General features: G+C 43.5%; 1 protein-coding gene across 1 annotated transcript in view; it reads right to left on the bottom strand.

The window, feature by feature from the left end:
* AGPAT2 (1-acylglycerol-3-phosphate O-acyltransferase 2) overlaps positions 1-22806 on the bottom strand; it is a 29040-nt gene extending 6234 nt beyond the window's left edge. Inside the window, exons 1-4 of the mRNA XM_033960534.1 lie at positions 22465-22806; positions 12146-12279; positions 11668-11843; positions 4341-4436 (exon numbers count right to left, since the gene is read on the bottom strand). Coding sequence (XP_033816425.1) covers positions 4341-4436; positions 11668-11843; positions 12146-12279; positions 22465-22658 — 600 coding nt within the window. The 5' untranslated portion in view covers positions 22659-22806. The remainder of the gene's footprint in view (positions 1-4340; positions 4437-11667; positions 11844-12145; positions 12280-22464) is intronic.
* Positions 22807-23638: the final 832 nt, after the last annotated feature.

Here is a 23638-nt window from a genome sequence, read left to right as displayed (position 1 = left end):
GCCACCTCCTTGGTGCCACTGGTGTTTCATTACTTGTTGGAAAGCAGTAGAATGCCTTGTGCTCCCCTCTCTCATTACCCACCATTGATCCTGTCATTTTACCTAAAGATTGCAATGTTTCAGGAAATGCCAGCAGGACAATAAGGCAGCAGTGGCTTGAATGTACTTGCAGGTGGATAATGAGTCAAAGGGAGCAATGTTGCAATAGAATTCTTGTCTGGCACTGTAGCTTGACAGGTAGAACAAATGCATTTGAAGCTCACAGAATCAGGTATTAATCACATCACTGTCCCTCTATGCAAGCTTCCACCGGTCACGGAACTTAATTATCTTCAACCACTCCCTCAGCTGGAAGTTCTAAATGCACCTGTGTATAGGGGACAGAAAAACTGGACAGCAATGATTGTAGAGGTCCAGAATTGGCAGTAAAACCACAGCTTGCACAGACAGTGCTGATCCTGCTTCATTCAAGCATCACAACTAATATGATGTGTGAAGGGAAGCATAGGGGTGTGAGTGTGCGTGCACATGCTGGGAACAGACTACTTAAAGTTTAGCTTTAAAATACATACCAGCTTTAACTCTTAAAACTGAAAGCCCGACAGAACCAGACAGCAGATGAGAGGTACCGCACTGTTTTAGATAACAGAGCACACAAATTCAATCATATTAAGGGTACTAGACATTGGATTTTCTATGAACCCCTGCTGGCTCTCTCAGAGCTCACCCTGCTATGTGATGCCTGATCCCCGGTCATCAGAATCCCATTCTCTGTTTTGACTTTTGTCACACTAGTGTATTCCATGATATCAAGACACACAATGCTATTGAAGATCAGCCAAACTGTAAACTCTAGTACCCAACATGACTCCCTGTGCAATATCTAGCAGAAGTACAATCTTGGAAAGAGAAAATTTCTCTGGAGTTTGGCTGCATGGTAGCAGTAAAACATGCTGCAAGACAGTGCCATCTAGTGGAGTAACTTGGATTCACCTATTTATGAAATGATTGTCCAAGCCTAAGAACACTGGGCTCAACATCCAAAGAAAGCTGAGCTCAAATTTATTTCCTATATTCGGCCAAATAGATTTGTGAGCCTAGTGCTGAAAATCAAGGCTAAATTCCTAAGATACTTTCCCTACCTTAAATCTTCCCCTGTTGCCGCCCCCCCCCCCTTTTTTATGCCCCTAAATTTAGGATTTAGTGAAATTTTGATGCTCAGCCCTAGTAAATTTTCATAGAGGCTAAATTAGGAGTTTAACTTTCAAAGTTCCTAATCCTTTAATCTGGCCCTTTATTGGCAAAGCTCTGAAAAGCAGCAAGCGATCTAATCCCACTGGACCACACCAGCAATATCATAAAAGCTCACAGATCAATCTGAGCAAATGATAAAATGGAAGGCATTTATCTTTCAGTGCCTAATCATGTACACTGCATGATGACAAAAACGATGTCTAGAAATCTTGCACATGTGTGATTTTACATGGTAACACTGATTTATGTGCATCTTCAGAAATATGAGCAAGGGAGCAGGATTATGTTACCATATTTCTATGGGTCATAAAAGATCTAGTTTCTGAAGGAAACTTACTTAAAGATTGGTTGTAGAGATGCCTCACTGGCTCATTCCACCTAAACTAATACACTCAAAGTGGCTTTGCTGGGACAAGGTGTGCAGTGCTCACCTAGGCACATTCCTAGAGCTCCCACACTAGTTGCCATAGGATGGGTGCCGATGATATATTTTTTTTCCCCCATGGACAAGGATGTTAAAGGAGTAGAGAAGTGTTTGAATATTTATATGGAGAATATTACGAGATGGATGACCTTGCATGGATTGCAGTTGAATGTAAACGAAACGGAGGTGATGATTGTGGAGAATGATAAGGAGAAGAGAGATTTGGAGTGTGTAAATGTGTTGAGGGTTTCATTATCCCTGAAAAAGATGTTGGTGATGGGAGTTTGGTTGGATTCAGCGTTACCAATAGGGACAAGATGTCTTGAAAACTATTCAGTTGGGATATGCACAGTTGCATATGTTGTACAGGCTGAAGCCAATGTTAATGCCGTATGATATTCGTACAGTGGTTCAAGCATTAATATTAGGAAGGATAGATTGTTGTAATGCACTTTATTTGGGAGTAAAGAAAACGAAATGTAGGGCATTACAAGTCTTGATGAATTCTGCAAGATTGATTGTGGGTGCTTCATGGATGGCTCATATTACACCAATTCTGAAGCAGTTACATTGGCTTCCTGTACAACAAACACTCCAATATAAAGTGCTATCGATAGCACATCAGGTTTTATATCATACAACCCCCCCAGACATTTTCGAGAATTGTTGGAGTTGTATTGTCCTTGGCGTCCTTCCTCCCGTTATCCCACTCTTTTGGAATTCCTCAAACCCGCTCTCTACTAGATCCTCCCAAAAACTGAAACTATCTTTCCCATCTATAAAAGGTATATCCTGCGCAGGAAAACTTGGAACATCCCTCCCCTTTAGAACCACAGAACTCTGGAACAACCTCTCATCCCCGCTCAGAAATTCTAGCTCCTTCCAATCCTTCCACAAACACTTGAAAACTTGGCTCTTTTCAAAAATCTAATCACCTCCCGTTCTCTAGTACCCTGTCCCTCTCTATCTTCTCAGTCCCTCTCCTATATCCCTTCTTTGCAGTTCCTTTCCTCTCAACCTCTGTAAACCGTGCCGAGCTCTGCGCTTGCGGAGATGGTGCGGTATACAAACCTAAGGTTTAGTTTAGTTTAGTCCAAGAAGAGAATCAAGATCAACACATGATATGACTGTCATTGATGAAAGAGAAAAATGTGATGCGTACTAGGGTTGGGAATTCTATATTTTCAATAGCAGGTTTGAAATTCTGGAATGCACTGACAGGTCAGTTACGATTATGTAATTCCAGGGCTAGTTTCAAGAAATTCCTGAAAATGCAACTATATGTCAATGCATTTATGTGAACGAAATGAGCATGTTAGTAATAGAGTATGTACAATAGTTTGTGTGTAAATGTTGTATTGTTTTTATTTATTGTTGCAAGTCAAGTTTCTATTAAAATTTGATTCTGTCGTTTATCAAGTTTCTGAGCGAGTTTACAATTAAAATATATGTTGTTTTGTAAACTGCTTCGATTTTAGGCAGGATATACATCTTTTAAATAAATTAATTAATAATAACACATGGCCAAGTCAGGGTAACAGAGTGGAGGAGTGACCTAATGGTTAGTTCAGTGGGCTGAGAACCTGGGGAGCTGGGTTCGATTCCCAATGCAGCTCTTCGTCACCCTGGACAAGTCACTTAACTCTCCATTGCCCCAGGTACAAGATTTAGGGCTCATTTTACAAAGCCATGTTAGCGGCTTCAGCGCGCGTGAATTTTAATCACGCGCTAACTCCCGCACTAGCCAAAAACTACTGCCTGCTCAAGAGGAGGTGGTAGCGGCTAGTGCACGCTGTTATGCGCATTAAACCGCTAACGCAGCTTCGTAAAAGGAGCCCTTAGATTGTGAGCCCACTAGAGACAGAAGAAGTACCTGCATATAGTATATGTAAACTGCTTTAGTAGTATATCAAATTCATGACCTCTGACTACTACTGCTCATGGCTAGGTGGGGGAAGCAGGAGTGGACATGGTCATCTCTGGAGACAATCAATTCCTGCCTTTACAATGTGGCATGAAGTCTTCCTTCTCTCCTATTTATCTCTCTGCTTTCTTACATTGTCCCCTCTTCCTCATACAGTCTGAAGCACTGAAAGTATGAGGTAATCTCTGGAAAAAGGGATAGTTCCAGGGACTCAAGAGGGAAGACTCTTACATTTATATGGTCCTACGACATAGCCTGTTTTCACAGTGGCAAGGTTCAGATATTACGTTCAGACTGAACTGTCAAAAGCCTGAAGCAGTGTGTTCGTAAGGCGCTGTCCCGGAAAATGAGAAAGACAATACAAAGCTTCTGCTGAGCTTCTTGAGGGTTCAAAGCAGTTAACAAGAAGAAATAACTAAAGGCTTGAAAATCTGCAGGTTTGATCTACAAATTGCCATATCCCAGCTGTAGGAATGAAATGATCTTTTTGTGCAGACGATACTCGCACAGGATGACCCGATTCTAAGGTCGGTCAATCAACCTGTTTAACCCAAATATTCTAAGACATGTAAAGACAGCCTGGTCTAGTTAGCAAAGGACAAGAGTCATTCACTGTAAACAGAAAGCAAAGCATCTTGCATATAAGAAGAGAAGCAACATTCTGTCTGACTTAGCTTTCCAAGAGAGCACACCAAGACCATCTGCTTATGACATACATACTTCAGCCCTGTGCATTACCTGTGCCTGAATGGCCAGGTGAAAGGCCCCCTTCTTAAATGGCAGCAGGTCACCACTGTTGTTTCTGGTTCCCTCTGGATACACCCACACTTTCAACTTAGAAAGAAAAGAGAAATTGAAACAAACATACATTTTATCCATTTTAACTAGCAACAGCTTTCAAATTAAGTATAAACAGCATCAAGGACACTAGGTATTAAGAGCGGTACAGCACCTACAGGAGAGTGGTCTTACAGGAAGTGAAACCTGGGTTTGTTTTATATTATTAGCTGATTTACAGCTGCTTGGAGGATACAGTTCAAGATTGTGCTTTTAGTTTAAAAAGCATTACATCAAGATTTGCCTCTTGTTGTGACTAATTCAATTATACCTTATGAGCCCTCCAGTTCTCTAAGCTCTCAGTCTAAGCAGCTGCTAAAAGTACCTTCATTACAACAGGTACATAAGGCATTGGTTCATTCCTGGGTATTTTGTGTGGCAGACCCTCAACTGTGGAATGCTTTGCCTAAATCAATCTGTCATGTATATTAATTTTTAAACATTTTGAAAATGTCTGAAGGGAAGATTAGATTCTTACCTCAATAATCTTCTTTCTAGTAGAAAGGTATACGAGTCTTGAACCAGTGGGTTATTCACCTCTAATCAAACAAATTGTGTAGAAGACATCAATTTAATTTAAAGACATCAATTTAATATCCTATTTGCAAGTTCTTCCGGAATTAATCCAGGTACCTCTCCTCCCTTGTAACCAAACCCCCCCCCCCCCCCCCCCAAAACTGTTGTAACTTCACTGGAAATGTCCAGTTAGCTCTTTTGTAATCCGCCTTGAACTGCAAGGTATAGGGATAGAGGGGTATAGATAGAGGGCTACTGCACAGGTCCTGGACCTGTTGGGCAGCCGCGTGAGCGGATTGCTGGGCGCGATGGACCTCGGGTCTGACCCAGTAGAGGCACTGCTTATGTTCTTAATCATGCAAATCTTTTTTGGCTCCACCACCTGTATCTCTAGGCTAGGCTGCAGCTTCTCAGTTCATAACAAAGCACCATCAGAGTAGAAATAAAGGAGGGGCAAATCTGCTCTGCTCTTGTAAGAATGCAATTAAAGAAACTAATAAACAATGGAAACATCATACAAGGCAAAATTGAACAAGTCACCTACCTGAGTGCATCTGGCACTAACACTTATGCAGTCCACAGAGTCTCTCATTTGTCTTTCTGGTAGAGAGAGCAATTTCAGCACTCTTCAGAACCATTTGACAGGAGAAATTCAAGCACCTGAAATGCATACCTGTCTGAGACAGTAAGCAGGCTAACTGGAATCCGACAAGGTGTGCCTTCAAGACTCATATGCCTTTTGCACTAGAAGGGAAGATAAGGTTTTTATCTCAATAATCTTTTTTTTCTGGTATAAAGGCATACGAGTCTTGAACCAGTGGGGACATATCAAAGCAGTCCCTGAGTCAGGGGGTGGGGGAGAGGCAAATGAGCCTGCTGCTAGCACTGAGGACCCAAAAGTAATGTCTAGTCGTGCTGCTACATTCACCCTGTAAAACTTTTGTGAAAGTATGGAGGGTGGATCACGTACCTGTCTTACAAATCTCCTCAGGCGATACTACCTGGGACTCCACCCATTAAGTCATACTCTTTGTACAGTGTACTGTGAAATGAATTGGTGGTTTCCTACCACACCCAATCTATGCTAAAGAAATAGCCATGCAAGTCCATCTTGAGATAGAAGTAGTAGAAGTCGGCTTCCCCAGATGGTTAGGACTCATCAGTACAGAAAGATGATCTGATAGATGAATCATTTGTCAGCTTGAGGAAATGGAGAAAACACCTAACATCAAGCAACGCCAAAACTTAGTCCCTTCTGCGGGAACCCATGGCATGGAACGTGGGAAGCCAGACTTCCCATTTTCCGTGGAAGGCCAAAAATAATCTTTTGTCATGAAGGAAGGTATTGTGTGCGAGACCCCAGCCTCTAACACATAGGGGAGGCTCTCTGCAGGACAGAGCCTATAGCTCCAAGACTCTTCTTGTGGAAGCAAAAGCCACAAAGGAAACTGACTTAACTGTAAGAACCCTCAATGACACCTCATACCTGCACAGGGCTTTACTAAGGGACAGCAGAATATTAAGGGTTCATGTCAAAAACAGCTGTCTCATAGGAGGATGCAGCCAAAACATTCCCTTCCAAAACCTGAATCACATCTGGAGGAGAGATCAAATAAACTTTCTCCATTCGAGCTTTAAGGCACGAGAGGCCGGCCACCTGTACTTAGGAGAATCAACCTTTAGGTCCATTTCAAGTCCATCCTGAAAGCCACCCCCCCCAAAAAAAAACCCACCAGGACCATTGCCCTAGAGACCTTAAATGGCTCCACATTCTGCTTAGGACATGAGCTCTGAAAATCAGCCAAGCCTAAGCATAGGCTGCGACAGTCGCCTATGATGGTATGTATGACCATGTCCTGGAAGCTCTGCCACACTAAAGCCGTACACCCAAAGTGTTCCAGATCCTCCAGGGCAATCAGACCCTGTGAGAGAAGAGTTGGATGGAGTGGCAGTTTGGGACACTTGTCCTTCTGTAGCTACACTAGATCCACTTACCATATTTGAGGAATTCAATCTGGAACAACCTGGATTACCAAAACCAGGTAGGTCATTATTTTTCAAATGACCCAGCCTACCATGGGCCCCAGGAGAAACATGTACAACAGTCCCATCTCTGGCAAAAGCTGTACTAGATCGCCCATGTTGGCGCTTCCAGGCTTGAATCTTAGCGTAAGAACTGAAGAACTTTCCTGTTGGTTGTCGATGCCCTGAGATCAAATGTTGGACACCCCCAGCATCTCACAATGTTGGCAAAGGCCTGCTGGGACAAAGTCCATTTCCCCTGGTCCAGTGATCGCCAGCTGACATAGTTGGCCTGCACATTGACTACACCCACTACATGCGCTGCTCAGAGAGCTTGCAGGTGGACTTCTGCTTAGTGAAAGAACAACTGAGCCTCTGTTTTCAATGGGAAACTCCTGGTGCCACAGCTGTGGCTCTGTCCGAGAAACCCCTGATGGCTTTGCCTCCCAGGTTTTTCTGCAAAGTCTGCAGGGTTAGTGGATAGCTCTCAGCTCCAATCTGGTGATGATCTTTTCCTCTTAGAAGAAAACCATTGACAATGAACTGGCTGCCCCTCGACATGATCCCCCCAAGTCGTAAAGACTGGCAGCTGCTGTCAAGATCCCCCAAAGAATATGTGGAGAGGCAAGTCATTGGGCAACAAGGCCAGCTGGAGCCACCAAACACCAATTTGGATGTGGTTCTGCCTTCCAGGTCAGCGGAGTCTGGAGAGAACCCTACTGTGGAGAGGAGTAGGACAACAGTGTGTCCTGCATAGGGCGAGGATGAGCTTTCGCCCATGGCACCACTTTACAGACACTTTCCACGACCCCAAGACCTGTAGACAGAGCCAAGCCATAGGAGCAGGCATTGTAAAAATCTCCAACTGGAGTCTTGGTTTTCATTTGCGTGGCTCCAGAATAAAAACAGAGCCTTTTACCATGTGGACGAGAAACCCTAAGTATTTCAGAGATTGAAACAACTGCAAATGGGTCTTACCCACACCTGAGAATTCACCTCAGGTCCTGTAGCAACTGGAAAACCTGCATCACTGCTTCCTTGTCATCAGTCGTAGGCAGGGCTGGCAGCCACCAAATGCTCAAGTATAAACGTACTTGGATACCTGCCTTGCGCAGATACGCTGCTACTGCAACCAAACTTGATGACGGTATGTGGCGCATTTATCAGACTGGACTTCAGGAACTTCCTGAGAGCCGACAACATGAGAATAGGCCAGGTATGCCTTTGTAAACTCCAGCAATGTTCCCTGCTCATCTGGAACCAGAGTACTTTCAGTGCTGCATTGACCCATCTCAGATCCAGGATTATCCATTCTGAATCTTTCTTAGGCATGATAAAGTGTATAAAGCTGCTTCCCAAGACTGAATCCTTGGCTGGTTCAGGTTCTACAACCTGACCATTAAAATTCCATTTGCTGTTGCTCAGACCTTGTTAATTATCAAATTTATAAACCACAATATTTGCAAAAAGGCTGTCAAATGTGGTATACACAACAAGATCTAATCTAATCTGTGATTTACAGGTCAATGTTGTGTTGACACTTACGTACAGGGAGTTGCAGTAGTCAAGTTGTGACAGAATCAGCATCTGTACTAGTATGGCAAAGTACCGTTAATGGAAGTAGGGCCTTATGAGTCTCAGCTGTCTCATGGAAAAGGTTTCTTTTCCAGCGGTTAGAGATCTGTGGTTCGAGAGATAGTGTGGAATCCAGTATAGTACTTTGGAGGATTCTTCTATATCTATTTTAACTCCAGATGGCAGGACAATGCTTTTGGGAGAAGTTTGTTAGAGGGTGTGGAACCAGAGGATTTGGGGTTTGATTGTGTTCAGTTTGAGTTACTTTTGGCCCACGATTGTATCTTGTCAATATTATTGGCAATTCTTTTTGGTACATCTAGTTCATCACCTGTACTGGCAAATAAGGAGGAGGAGGATAACAGGCATTCATTGTTGACAAATGTAATGTTACTGAGAGAGCTCATGCAAAGGTTGAACAATATTTGGGAGAGGGAAGAATCCTGAGGTACTCCACAGAATGCTTTCCAGCTGTTGGAGAATACTCCATCTTTCTATACAAGGTATTCTCTCTTTTCTAGGAAGTCGTTAAACCAGCTGAGTGTGGTGCATGTGATTCCAATTTCAGTGCGTTTCATTAGGAGAAGGTGGTGGTTTAAAGAACTGAAGGCTGCAGAGATGTCGAATTGAAGGAGGACTGCTTGTTGACCTGTGTTTAGAATCTGTTTAATTTTTGTGGTAAGGGATAGTAGAAGGAGTTCTGTGCTGTGCTGCGGTCAGAATCCAAAGTGAGAGGGATGTAGTTTGGTATACTGTTTCATGGAGGATGTGAGTTGCTTACATACATGAGTTTTCAGGAGCTTGGTAAGTATAGGGATACCCGCAATGGGTCTATAGTTTGAGAGGATGGATAGGTCAGCACTTTGCGATTTTGGTATAAGTGTGACAGCTATTTTATCCATTTCAGCCAGGTGTTGGCCTTGATATAGGAGGTTAAGAATCTAGTGAACCAGGTGATGATTATTTCAGGCACGGCGGCTAGAAGGTATCGGGGGAAGTTGTCGAGGGAGCTGATGCAAGTGGATAATTTGTTAGAAGTTTCACATGTTGTTAATGGAGTGAGGGTGTTCCACATTTGGTCCACTGTGCAGGGATCGTCAGAGTTTTGGGGAATTGTGTGTGCAGGTTCAGAGATGGGGTATGTTTCTTGTTTTTTTTTTAATTCTGTTTGTACTGTTCCGATTGTGTTGAAGAAGACATCTGCAAGGTCTTGGGACTGTAAGTTAGGGCTTATTCATTGGTGTCCTTTTTTGGTGGTGCTGCAAGGTAGCGTACACAGCAAAATAATTTCTTGTTGTTCAGGGTTTTATTTTCTCTCTTGAGCGTAGTCGTTTTTCTTAATCTCAGCTATATTGAATTTGTATTTATTGATTGCTGCTCTCCAAAGTATTTTATGGTCAGACATCTTACTTTTCTGCCATTGTTTTTCCAGTCTTCAGCAGGTTTGCTTTTCTTTTCTTAGTTTTTCTGAGAACCAAGGGGAAGGTTTATTATATTTTACTTTGTGGTGGTATAAGGGAGCGAGTAAGTCTAGAGTGTTTGTGAGCGATTTGTTCCAATTTGACAGCATCGCATTGGTCGAGTTGGGTAGTGACAGTTAGTGAGGTAGTAACTTTGGTCCAGAATTGATCAGGGTTTATTTTGCCTTTTACTTGTTTATTAGAATGGGAGGAAGTGCTGGCTGTATATGACAAGTGGAGATGTCGATTGAATGAAAGGAGATAATGGTCTGACCAGGGGAACAATTAGAATTGGTGATGAGACGGGGGAGGGGGGGAGTGGAAGCTATGAAGTCGAGGGTATGGCCATGTTCACGTGTTGAACCGGATGGTTTGAGATTTATTGGGCAGTCTTCATGCAGTGTTTTGAAGTAGTGGACGGCATTGTTATTAGAGACTTCAAGACCAACATTTCAAATTATTTAGTGGCATTATACAGTACATATCACTAGCACTGCTAAATATATAAGTATACATTATAGTATATATGTAGAATATCCGACTTACATATAAAACTTCAAATACTGGCCCAAGATATACTTGGTTTTCCGCATCTGAGTCGCATATATAGACTGAATAGAGGCACCAATAGGTATCATATACAGTATATTTATTGCCCTGCCCATTTTGCTCTACATACAGGAACAGATTCTGTATATGGTGCTGGGAAAAATAAGAGCTATTTTATAAAAGGTTTTCCAAATTAGGTGCCTGCAGGGATGGGGACAGTGCCCATGGGAACAGGGATGTCATTCTCTAACACTGCATTCAAATGCCATGTCAAATATGCAGATGCCCTCCAGATGCGGTCTCGAGCTCAGAGAGGTTTGTGTGGGTGCAGGGCTGGGGCGGGACCAGGTGTCCTCTTTTTTTAGAGGAAATCTGGCAACCCTACCCCACACAACAGTTGCAACAATATCACTAAACTCCTAAATACACAAAGCAGAACATTCAATATTCAATGAGAAGCTACCAAAGTAATTTGGAAGGTCTATGGACCTGAAGAGCTCAAAAAAAGAAAAACTATGAAAAAGTTCTCCCATGCAGATGCTAAATTTAGCACCCTTGGAGACACCATTCTTTATGTATATTGTAGGCAGTGTTCCTTCTAAGCTGTGCATGTGTGCGCACAAAGGGCCTGATTCTCAAAATGTGCATCCTGATTACAGGTGGTGGTAGGTGTGCTACCGTTGTCTAGCAGCCAATCAGGATGCACATTTTGTAAAAAAAAGTGTCCAAGGCAGGACAACTACATTGTAGGCCTCTGTAGCACGACTATAGAGACACGTACCCATGCTTAAGCATGCGTAAGGCGGGGCATGGGTGTGCTTTCCCCAGGAAGTGGCCTTGGGCGGGCACAAGCGTCAGTATGCATCTCTGCAGACGCAATACCTTAAATACAGGCCTATAAAATGCTGGCCTACATTTAAGGTATCTGTCCAGGTGTGTAGACACAATTCTAAATAGGACACCAATGCATGATTGACACGAGATTGGCGTCCTAAAAAGAATTTGGCCCAAAATATTTTTCATGTGCACGTGGGCAAGCAAAAATTGGAGAGAATGTTGTTTGTAAGTACATTGACGCTCAGACTTGCAGAATTAGTTATACTTACATTCTCTTTCAACATGGTCTGTGCAACTTCTGCCATAATGCTTTTAGCATCACTTGTTCTTTTCCTGTTGATGTAGACGACACCTGCTAAATAGGCCACGAGACCCGAAGGGCCAGCATATAATAACTCCTTCTTAGCTATCTGAACACATCGGTCTGGGAGAATCTCAAACAGCCCTATACAAAAACCAGAAATACACTCTCACAGCAACAGAGCATTAGATCTTTTCAGGGGCCAGAATGAAGCGATGGGGGTTCAGGCATCTCATGATCTCTAGAGTAAGCCAACAGTGGAACCTTAAAAGGCTAGTTTTTTTTTCTCTCAACATATGTTTTAGCACCCACCACCTACATACCATAAAATCACAGCTTTTATTCTGTGCAGCAGCTTTTGGAGAGCCCCAGTAGGAAACCAGAGATCAGCTTTCCATTTACCCCCTCCAACACCCTCCTCTCCCTGCTGTGGGACAGCATCTTACCCATCATGTCTAGGACACTCTGATGGTTGGAAATGACAACACATGGTCCTTCGATGTTAAAATTCTCCAGTCCTTTCACTTCAAACCTCACTCCATACACATACTTCATGAGGCGCCCAAAGGCCCGGACCACACTGTTTAGGGAAGGGGGGGGAGGGGAGAGAAAGAGATCAGTTATTAATAACCACTACAGTCAATAGGTACGCTCAGAAGAGTTCAATAGCTATATAAAAGGTTTCAAATGGCAGTTTAATTATCCCTCCTTCTTGCTTTGAGTGTGTCCCAATTTGGTGAATTTTGTGCTCACAGGTACATTGCTATCCTCCATTCAGCACACATATTGCAATGTAAACCTCTCCACAAGAGAAATCAGTATCTACTTAAGCTCAAACCTAGGACTTTCTAATGACAGAAGCAGTTCCTGCTAGTTGTGATGGTGGTTTTAGTGGAGTACGAATCCCAGAAGCAAGGGGGGAAATGCTAAAATTTTAACCTCATAACTAAAAGTCAACAGCTTTTGGTGATATAAACACTTGGAGATGGCCAAGGACAAAACTCATTTCACAAAGTACACCATGTCTCAACAAATACCAGAAGCTTCAGCAAACAGGTCAGGCTTGGTGACAGACATAATCACTATACATAATACATATTTGCATATATTAGCGACCTTCTCTAGAGCTCACTCTTGGCAGCTAGACTGAAAGCAAGACCTGTAATGTGAGGTTTCAGACTGAGTTGCAAAATAAAGCCACAGCTTTTATCTGAGAAGAACTTGAATTTTCAGGGTGTTCATGGTTAGGTGCAAGACATGCCCCTGGTGAATGCAGCCTCAGAAGAGGATCTGGAATATTTAAGAACATGCAAAGTGAAGGAGAAATGCCTCTGCATTAATGGGGGTAACATGAAATTCTCAGTCACAATCTTGACATGGGATGATTCTCCCCTCGCCAAAAGGAGTCAAGTATAAGCGCATTTTCAACTCCATTTACCTACATTGCTATTGAAACCTGGAAGCACAAGGAAAGAATCTTGTTACCTAAAGTTCAGAGGAAAATTGAAAATACTTCGTTACCACACATCGTTAGGATCAATCACACAACAATAATCCAGATAATCCCTCCTCCCTCCAAATGACTTCTGTAAATAACCCCTGTTTACATGATCCTATGCATCTTACAAGTTGTAAAGTATATTACTACTACTATTTATCACTTATATAGCACTAACAGGCATACGCAGCGCTGTACATTTGGACATTTAATAAATGGTCTCTGCTCAGTAGAGCTTACAATCTAACTTGGACAGACATGATATATAGGGTTAAGGATGCAAAACTCAAGGTGAGAGGAGTTAGGAGTTGAAAGCAGTCTCAAAAAGATGGGCTTTTAACTGGGTCTTGAACACTGCCAGAGACGGAGCCCACTGGAAGGATTCGGGCAGTTTGTTCCGAGCATACAGTGTAGCAAGGTACAAGGGACTGGAGTTGGTAGAGGAAGAGAAGGGCATAAACAGGAGAGACTTCTTATGTAATGTATGTGCTCTTAGAATTGTAAATCACCTGGAACTTATATATGCATAGAGCGATTCACAAATCCTAAATTAGATTAGAAATAGGATTTACCTATCCTAGGATTCAAAGCACCATATCCTTGTACTATATGCTCTCAGGGTTTCACTTCTACAATGTTAATATTTTGGGCTCAACTATTTATTAGGAATGGTCTAATATCTGGCAACTAAAATTCAATGCAAAGAAATGCAGAGTAATGCATTTGGGGATTAGAAAATGGAAGGAGCCGTATGTGCTGGGAGGTGAGAGGCCGATATGCACGGATAGGGACAGGGACCTTGGGGTGATCGTGTCTGTAGATCTAAAGACAAAGAAACAGTGTGACAAGGCAGCGGCTGTTGCCAGAAGGATGCTAGGCTGTATAGAGAGAGGCATGACTAGTAGAAGAAAGAAGGTGTTGATGTCCCTGTACAGGCCGTTGGCGAGGCTCCACTTGGAGCATTGTGTTCAGTTTTGGAGACCGTATCTGGCAAAGGACATAAGAAGACTTGAAGCGGTCCAGAGGAAGACGACAAAAATGGTAGGAGGTTTGCACCAGAAGACGTATGAGGAGAGATTGGAAGCCCTGAATATGTATACACTAGAGGAAAGGAGAGACAGGGGAGATATGATTCAGACGTTCAAATACTTGAAAAGCATTAACAAAGAACACAAACATTTCCAGAGAAAGGAAAATGGTAAAACCAAAGGATATAATTTGAGGTTGAGGGGTGGTAGACTCAAGAGTAATGTTAGGAAATTCTTCTTTACGGAGAGGGTGGTTTATATGTGGAATGCGCTCCTGAGGGAGGTGGTGGAGAAGAAAATGGTGACAGAGTTCAAACAAGCGTGGGATGAACACAAAAGATCTCTAATCAGAAAATAATGGGTATATATTGAAGGAACTAAGGCCTGTACTGGGCAGACTTGCAAGGTCTGTGTCCCGTATATGGACATTCAGTTGATGCCAGAAATGGGAGGGCTTCGATGGCTGGGATGGTTAAGATGGACTGGAGTAAGCTTCGACGGAGACTCCAGTAGATAGAACCTAAGCACACTACCGGGAATGGCTCTGAGTTTCTGGCCCAGAAATATCTAAGAAAAAGGACCATTTAAATTAAATGATTAATTTATGGAGTATGTATGGTTGGGCAGACTGGATGGACCATGATTTATTTACAGCCTTTTTGAAGGAATTCACTCAAGAAAGAAGGAATTCACTCAGAAAGAATATGCCTAACATAGGCAATAATTACAGAAGTAAAAATATTCAAACAACAAATGGCATAGTATGCTAAATTAAAATGTCAACACAATAACGAATTTTAAATGGCAACTTAGGCTGTAAGCAAAGATAGAACATATAAATTAGTCCAACTCCTGTTACTCAATTTAAAAGAAAGTTGCACGTGAAGTGAGAAAGGTGCTTGAATATTATCTCAGCTAGGAAAGGAGTGGATAGACATGCCCTGCTACAGTACATGTAGCAATATGTGTTTCCTAATGTTTGAAGCAACAATTTCCAAACCAAGTAGGCTAAAAGACTCTGCCAAGGCTTCAATTAGAAGCCTTCTGTGTACAATTCTAGAGACCACACCTTCAAAAAAGAATAAAGTTAGTCCAAAGGGTGACTACTAAACTGCTCAGTGGTCTTCGTCATAAAGTGTATGGGGACAGACTTGAAGATCTCAATATGTATACTTTGGAGGAAAGGCGGAGAAAGGAGATACGATACCTACATGGCATAAATGTGCATGAGGGAAGTCTCTTTCAATTGAAAAGAAGCTCTGGAATATGGGATGAAGGTGAAAGGGGAAATAACCTCAAAAAAATACTTTTTCATGGCAAGGGTGGTAAATGTGCGGAACAGCTTCCTTTTAGAGGAGATGAAAAATGTATCCGAATTCAAGAAAGCTTGGGCTAAGTACATTGGATCTCTAAGGGAGAGGACGGGATAGTAGTCTTTATCTGCCTTCATTTTTCTATGAGGCTGTTACAATACCTGCTCCCAAAATGGCAGATCTTACTGTATGGAGGTCTGCTCCCCACTACCGACATTCTATGCAGTCAAAATACTTTGGCTTTTAAATCCGGTACTTTAGACCCGTCTCCTGATGCTTTGACTGTGCAAGCTAGAATCTGGCACCATGAGGATTTTAACTATTTCACATGCCCTGCAAACTCGCTTCAGTGCAAGCCCTCAGTCAGGGGACTAACATTAAAGCTCTCCATGAAACCCTGCTTTGGAAAATAAGAACATAAGAATTGCCGCTGTTGGGTCAGACCAGTGCCCATCGTGCCAAGCAGTCCGCTCACGGGGCGGCCCTTGATCTAACCGATGTCTTGTAGATTTTTATTATGTTATTGTTATAATATTGTTTGTTTTTATTTTGATTTTTAAAATGTACATATATTGTTCTCCACTTAGAATGCCTAAATAATACAGAATACAAATAAATAAATTACACAGTAAGACTCACTTCCACTCACAGACAGTGCACACTGTCTCCACAGCTTCCCCAGAAAGAGGAAGAGACAAGTCAGGAAATGAACCCAGGTCCCTCATGGGTTCCATCACCATTTGTTTAAGCAAAGCACTTTGACAGGCATGCACAATCCCCCGGCTTCTTTCTGATTCTGCAGATAGAATGTTCTAATCCACATCAGGCAAGATGAAATCTCCCAGCAACATCTCTCCTTCATTCCAAGCTTATGGATATTTTTGATCAGATCCTTGTTCAGCTTCTCCATTTGTGCCAAGGGTCTGCAGAAAACACCCATGTAGATATAGGTTTTATCATCTCTTTCCAAGACAATCCATATAGCTTCTTCCTTTCTCTCACCCTATAGGTTAAATGTTTAGAAACACTGTCTGAATTTCTCTCCAAGCATCTTTTTTCCTGTCATGGAAAGATGTAGCCCATCATTACTGTATTGCCTACTATTTTCCCACATACTGCCCTATCCTCCTATGCTTCTAAAACCTTCTTTACATCAGCCTTTAAGCCACTCATTGAACTCTTCTGTTTTAGATTTTCCTCTCCTTTTGCATATGTAGGAATAACTTCAGAGAAAGCTGCAGTCTGAATAAAGCCGAGTCCCTGCCCAAGCTTCTGGAATGCTCTCTGTGCTCCAAACTTGCTACTGTTGTTCAGGTCATTTGTCCCCAGGTGGATTACAATATCAGTATTAGAATAACGATTGGTACTTCTGGAAGCAGAGGATCTAGGAAGGCATTTCACTAGATTGGTACCCTTGAGCTATATTCCTAAGTTAATGCCTCTTATAACAGAGTCTTCTAGCAGTAAAAGTTTTCTGTTTTGAGCCAATTTGTCATTGTTTTTGGGAGGCCCTTTAGACCAGGGGTGCCCAACCTTTTGGCTTCCCTGGGCCACATTGGCCGAAAAAAATGTTTCTGGGGCTGCACAAATGCGCAAACGCTGCAGCAAGACAGAGGAGGGAGCCGGCAAGACTGTAAACACCCAGGGGCAACAGAGTAAAACACTGCATCGCCCTTGACCAGGGCCGCACTAAATACTTCACTGGGCCACATGCGGCCCTCGGGCCACAGGTTGGACACCCCTGCTTTAGACTGTATATCCTGGCTCTCCCAGAGAGTTAGCGTAAACTCATTGGATCTGTAGCCTAATAATATTATCAGACCGGACTCTGAAATCCTTAAGTAAATCTTCTTTAGTATAAAACTCAAAACAAAGAAACAAATTTATAATTCAGTTGCTGTCAAGGAATCTTGCTTTCTATAAATGACCACACTCTACCAGCTCATTCCAGAGGCAGGGATAGCCAGGAGTGTATTCCACATACTTTGTGAAGGATAATATTGTACTTCAGAACTTAGAACTACTAAGCTATTTAGACTAGCAGCTTCAAGGGTGTAAACCAGATGGAAAACAATCCTTTTCCTAAGCCATGTGCTTGCTTAAAATGGAGTCTCAGCTCAAAACAGACAGGAGGAGCAAAAAAAGAGAGGAGTGGGGCTTCAGACCACCAAGCATACAGCAATGCACACTGGGAGCTTGCCTTAAAGCCATAAACATTATTTATACATTTCAGTACAAGCAACGTGCTCCCAGGAATTTGGGGGCAGAACACCGAGTTATGTTCCTTGCCTCCAGCTCCACCTCAGTACTTCTTTTCTGGTCATCATGATGCTCTAGTGCAGCAAAGAATTCACTCCCTGGCTCAGGCCTTCCATTCTCTGGGAAAGCAGTGAGAAAATGCACACTTCTGTGAGTGGGAGAGGAGGGATCTGGGTTCACTCTCCAACTCAGGACTTCTACTCCTGGGGAAGCTGAGAGACATAAGATCAAGATACATAAAAAATAAATTAAAACTGTATTGCTTTATATTTTAAGCATTCTATACTCCCATTTGCTAGACTGCCAGGTCATTACACAACTGCAAAATGACATGTTAGTACAAAGTTCACATACATGTTGCGTGATTAGTCATTTCTCTCTGAGTCACTATCTATGATCAAAAGACAACCTAAAATGCATTTCCAAGTAAAAGTGTCAAAGGAAACCATTTGGATATTCCTGTAACAGATTAACTATGAATAAATAGGGTGCAAGCCAAGAACTGAAGAGATTGCTCATTCCACAAGGTGTCCCAACTACACAGGGTGAAAAAGCTTTGTAAAAGAACAGTCCACAATTAAATCTGACTGTTCTGGATACTTCATGTGTTATATCTGTAGCACAGAGCATGAATGCTAAAACCAATATTATTTACTTGCTATGAGGAATGCATGGTCTGTGTCTGTATATGGCCGTTTGGGGGAAGATAGGCTGGGGAGAGCTTAAATGGCTGGGAGGGTGTAGATGGGCTGGAGTAGATTTTGACGGAGATTTCGGCAGTTGGAACCCAAGCAAAATACCAGGTAGATCTTTGGATTCTTGCCCAGAAATAGCTAAGAAGAAAAAAATTAAAAAAATTTAAATTGAATCAGGTTGGGCAGACTGGATGGACCATTCGGGTCTTTATCTGCCATCATCTACTATGTTACTATGTTATGTTACTTCTCAAATCCCAGGTCACACCATACTTTATTAATATATAATACAATACTGGTAATAATATCCTGCTCCATACAACTGTTAACTTTGTTTTCAAGACTTTGCCCATGAACTTTCTAGAAATTTTTTCTCTGCAGTATCCTGGCTTCTTTGGGAACAGCCATATTGGTAAAAAACTAATGGCATCACATATACAGACTGCAATGAACTAATGGGATTCTACTGTGTGTGATGTCACACGCCGACATGACTGAGGCTGCAGAAGCCTAAGTATTTTTTAAAAAATTAAGCAAATACTGTGTACAGACAGTCTCCGAGTTACAGACGCCCAACTTAAGTACAATGTGGTTGCGGCTTCATTTGATTTCACTGAGCAGTATTTCCAGTGGAATAGACTCCTACACTTCTCCTGTAGCAGCTTCAGGAATGACGCATGGCCACATTAAGAACAGTGTGTGGTTGTGTGTGCTGTACCGTAAAGGGAACACTGGTAGGGGCAGTTCGCCCTTTTGTCAGCTGAGAGCAGAGATAAGCAGCAAGAATCTTAAAATCTACAAGTTCTGAGTTATATACAAATCTGGCTTAAGAACAGCTTTAAAAATGTAACTTGTTCTTAACCTGGGGACTGCCTGTAGTGTTTTTCTAATGACTATGTAAACTTCATATACCTGCAATTGTTCATTTGATAACTGTGGTGGCCAAATTTGTGTTTTGTTGTTTTCTAGCCATGGTCATTGCCAATAGACCAAATAGCCTTTAAAATACATTCATACTAGAAGTGCCAAATATTTGCATCCCAAGGTCTTCAATCATTTCAACTGTTACATTCCTAATCTCTTCCCTGTACCACAGACCTTATCAGTCAGCCTTCAGAATTGTGCATAAATCAGCTCAGTGTTTCACTTTATTGCACATATCCAAACTATTAAAAGAGCTGAATCTAAACAGCAGCCCAAAAGCTAACACTGAAACAGCTGGCTGACTGTGGGATGTAAGCTCTCTACTGTTCAGAGCTCCCTCGCAGAAAACATCAGATTAGCACTAAAAAAAACACAATAGCAAGCAAGGCTTTGGTTAAGAAGATGCATGTTCCTCAGGAGGGAATGGCAGGAATCCGGGCCCTTTAGGATTTTTTTCTCAGATACTGTTTTTACATCTTGCTCTGCAAATATTCCCCTCTAAGATGCTCTCTTTTTCTTTCATGGAGAATCAGCTAGCAGCCCCAGTCCCACTTTCCCTCATCTAGCATATGTCGCCACCCCATTCAAACTGTACTTCCAGCCCTTCTAACAGAGGGCATCGACTGGACAATACTCTGCGTCTTATCCCAGTGTCATCAGACTCTTATGAGAGGTGGTCATACAGAGGGTTAACGACATAGCCAATGATGGCAGATAAAGACCCTTTATGTTCTATCCACTCTACCCAAAAAGGTAGCCAGAGTTGCACTGGCTGCTCTGTGCTGGTTACACCTTTCTATGCCCAATTTAACATGCAACGGTCTCACTATATATACATTTCAAACTTATGGCAACATAAGGGCCTACCACTTATGGAAGATGGAGTATACTTCTAACAAAGCATCACCAAGGTACCTAATAGAGTGGTGAATGAAATGCAATAGGAATGCTTCCTAGTAACGGTCTCAACGTTTGCCCTTAGATGGTATGGAACTTGCTAGTACAGCTCTGTATCAAACCAGTTCTGCAGTCTCAGAAAAATATGTGGTTTCTGCTATTTAAAAGCTGCCAGAGGCCCGATATTCTCTCATTTTCACTCTATTTATTGCAATTCGGAAGCAAATGCAGAAGCATGGTAAAATGTAACAACATTTCAGACTATTTAGCTCCCTTATCACTGTAGATTCTCAGACCAGCAAAAGAATAACCTTCTAACCTTATATAAATCGTAATTGAAGCCATTTTATTTATGTCTCTGAACATCAAAATAATGCACTCTTAAAAAGTGTCTATATAAATTACTTTTCAAATCAGGCCAATGTTCACACACTGGCAGGCTTATGTTTCATTTCTAGACTTTTTGCATACACATTGAGCTGTACTGATACATATAAGACACAAGACACCCCTCCTCCCATGTCACAATTTACAATCTAAGGCAGCAATGGCCTTCACTAATTTTAAGACAGGATCACTTTGGATCAAAATGAGCTGAAACAGAGCTGGCAAATATCTTCCCATGTAAGGTTACAACACTGCTGACCAATGTATGTCAATGACATCACTTCCAGCCCACCTTAACATTTTCTGTTGGGGTATACTCAAGAAGGTGAGCATTTCCAAATGCATTATCTTCATCTATTTGTCTTTTAAGTAAGCAGCTCTTCCCTTATCCACTTCCCCTTTCTGCCATAAGCTTGAGTACAGAGGCAAAGAGTAGCAGGAAAAATACCCCAGAAAGATGATGGGGCCACCATAGGCCCCAGGGCACTGTGTGTATCCACAGCCCCTGCACATAGCTCAAGAGGCAGGGATGCCAAAATTGTGCCCTGTCCATTGCCTATCTTGTTTGGCTTTGATACAGTGGAGCATGTCACACAGGATATTTTTCTGGTTTGGGTAGCTCCCCCTCCCCATAAAAAAACTAACCCCCCCCCACCAATCTGAGGTAAGATAAGGGTTTGGACAATTTTCCTATTCTGTATCCTAGTAATGAGGGACACATTCATTCCTCTAGTTGTGGTACCTTAAAGACCCACATCCCACCACCCAGCCCCAGAGAAGAGGGAAGCAGCAGCATTATCTATCCCAAGTCCAAGCTGAGAGCTTGGGTGCTACATCCCACCACCCCAGGCCCAGAGAAGAGGGAAGCAGTAGCATTATCTATCCCAAGTCCAAGCTGAGAGCTTGGGTGCCAATCTCCCATCTCACCTGAGGTTGTCTATAGTACCTTCTTTCTCTTCCACCCTTTACTGCTTCCCAAACTCCTGTCCCCCCCAATGACTCACCATCTCACCAATCACACCCGGGACTTGGTCCTCTTGGGTTCTCTCTCTCCCCTTCCCCTGATCCCCCTTAGACATCATCTTTTCAGCTCCCCTTCTCCTAATCTCTCCTTATTAGTCTCTCCTTCCCAGGATTCAGCTCATTCATCATCTTGCCTGCCTCCTCTCTCCTCTCCCAGATTCACTTTGTCAAATCAGCTTCCTCTCCTCTATTGGTCCCTCAGTACTTACCTCTTAAGGTAGGGCCTCTCCCCTGCCTCCCCCCCCCCTTTCATGCTCCCTTCTCTGCCCCAGGATTCATTTCATCCTGTCCCCTCCCCCTCCAAGAGAGCATCTTGTGTTACTAGCTCCTCTCCTCCACTCCATGTTGTCCGTTCCAGCACCCCACGCTATTTTCCTCTCATCCGCCCCCACACTAAGGTTACCATATGGCTCCAGAAAAAGGAGGACGGATCGACACATCCGGGTTTTACTTCCATCGATGGAAGTAAAATCCAGAGACGTCTCTATCTGTCCTCCTTTATTTCCATTACTTTCAGTGGAAGTAAAACCTGGATGGCTGAGTAAGTCCCTACGCCCTGCTTCATATTGACAGCCTTCCTCCACTATCCCCGAACTTCCTTCCCACCTGTTACCAGTGGCCCCCCTCATCCCTCTCCCCTCAAGTTAGCAGTGTCCTTTACTCATCTCACATTGTCAGCTCTTCCTTTCCACCTGACTCGCCTCTTGTCATCAGTGTGCCGCCCCCCCCCCCCCAACTCGCCTCATATTGTCGGCGCTGCGGCCCCCCCTCTTGAGCAGGCAGACAGGCACTGCCAGGGCGGAGAACAGGAGGCAGAGGGCGCAGTAGGAGATGATCTTGAGTCGGAAGCGGAGGGCACCGAAGGCCCCCAAGAGCAGAAACGGGGGCAGGAATAGGAGCAGCGCCCCCAGCACCAGCAACCAGCAGCCCTCCATCCGTCCGCCGCCGGGCCCTCGCTCAGCTCCGGCTCTTCCGCCGCTCGCGAACCAACTCCGGGTGGCGGGAATACAACTCCACTAACGACTCGTCGCCGGTCACCTGCGAGGGCGGGGACAGGAAGCCGAAAACGCCCCCGGCCGAGCTGAGGGGGCGGGGCAGGAAGCAGAGCAGCTCGCAAGCAATAAAAAGGGGCGGAGAAAGCAAGCAGAGGCCCGCCCCCGGGAGAAAGGGAGGCGGGGACAGCCGCAGAAGAACCGCCCTCAGCTGAGGAGGAGGCGGGGACAGCGAGCGTTGGGAAGAGAGAGGGTAGGGTTGGAGTGAGGTTAAGGTTATGGAGGCAGGAAAGCGATGCCCCCAGCTGAGCGGGAGGTGATGGGGTGCAAGGACTAGAAGCAGAAAAACCGTCCCCTGGCCTAGCCGAACCCTTTTTTTTTTTTTGGGGGGGGGGGCCCCCCCCAGACAAAAGTTAAAGGTTATGTCTGTCCTCTGTTCCGAGCTTCACTTTCAGCCTGAAAGAGTTTTCTCTGTAGCAGACAGTGAGAATGAGCTAGATGCGGTGCAAGTCCGACTTCCAGCATTATTTTTTGTACCACAGCATCAACAGCTAGAGATCTTAGGGGTTCTTAAACAGTGAAGTGGAGAAAGGTCTTGAAATCTGAGGCAACTTATTGAAACTTTTTTTTAGTCGGCGTGAAGACAGTTATTAGGATCGTTATAGGTAGCCATAGCCAGCACTGGATTTAGGGGGGGCCAACGCATTTCCTCTCCCCCACTCCTCTGCTGCATTCCTTACCTTTGCTGGCAGGGATGTGCGATGCTCACTAACCAATGAGATCCACCATTGGAACTGTGCAGTTCGTGGGAGGAGCTCTAGCATACCAAGGATGGGGACTGTCCGCCTTGGGTTTGGGGGGGGGCGTGGAGCAGTAGCAGTGCCGAGGTCCCTACAGGGCAGGATTAACCAATAGGCCAAGTA

The sequence above is a fragment of the Geotrypetes seraphini genome, chromosome 10 (genome assembly GCF_902459505.1).
Source record: "Geotrypetes seraphini chromosome 10, aGeoSer1.1, whole genome shotgun sequence".
Classification (NCBI taxonomy): domain Eukaryota; kingdom Metazoa; phylum Chordata; class Amphibia; order Gymnophiona; family Dermophiidae; genus Geotrypetes; species Geotrypetes seraphini.
Note: the sequence above shows the minus strand (reverse complement) of the source record. Positions and strands in the feature narration are given on the sequence as shown.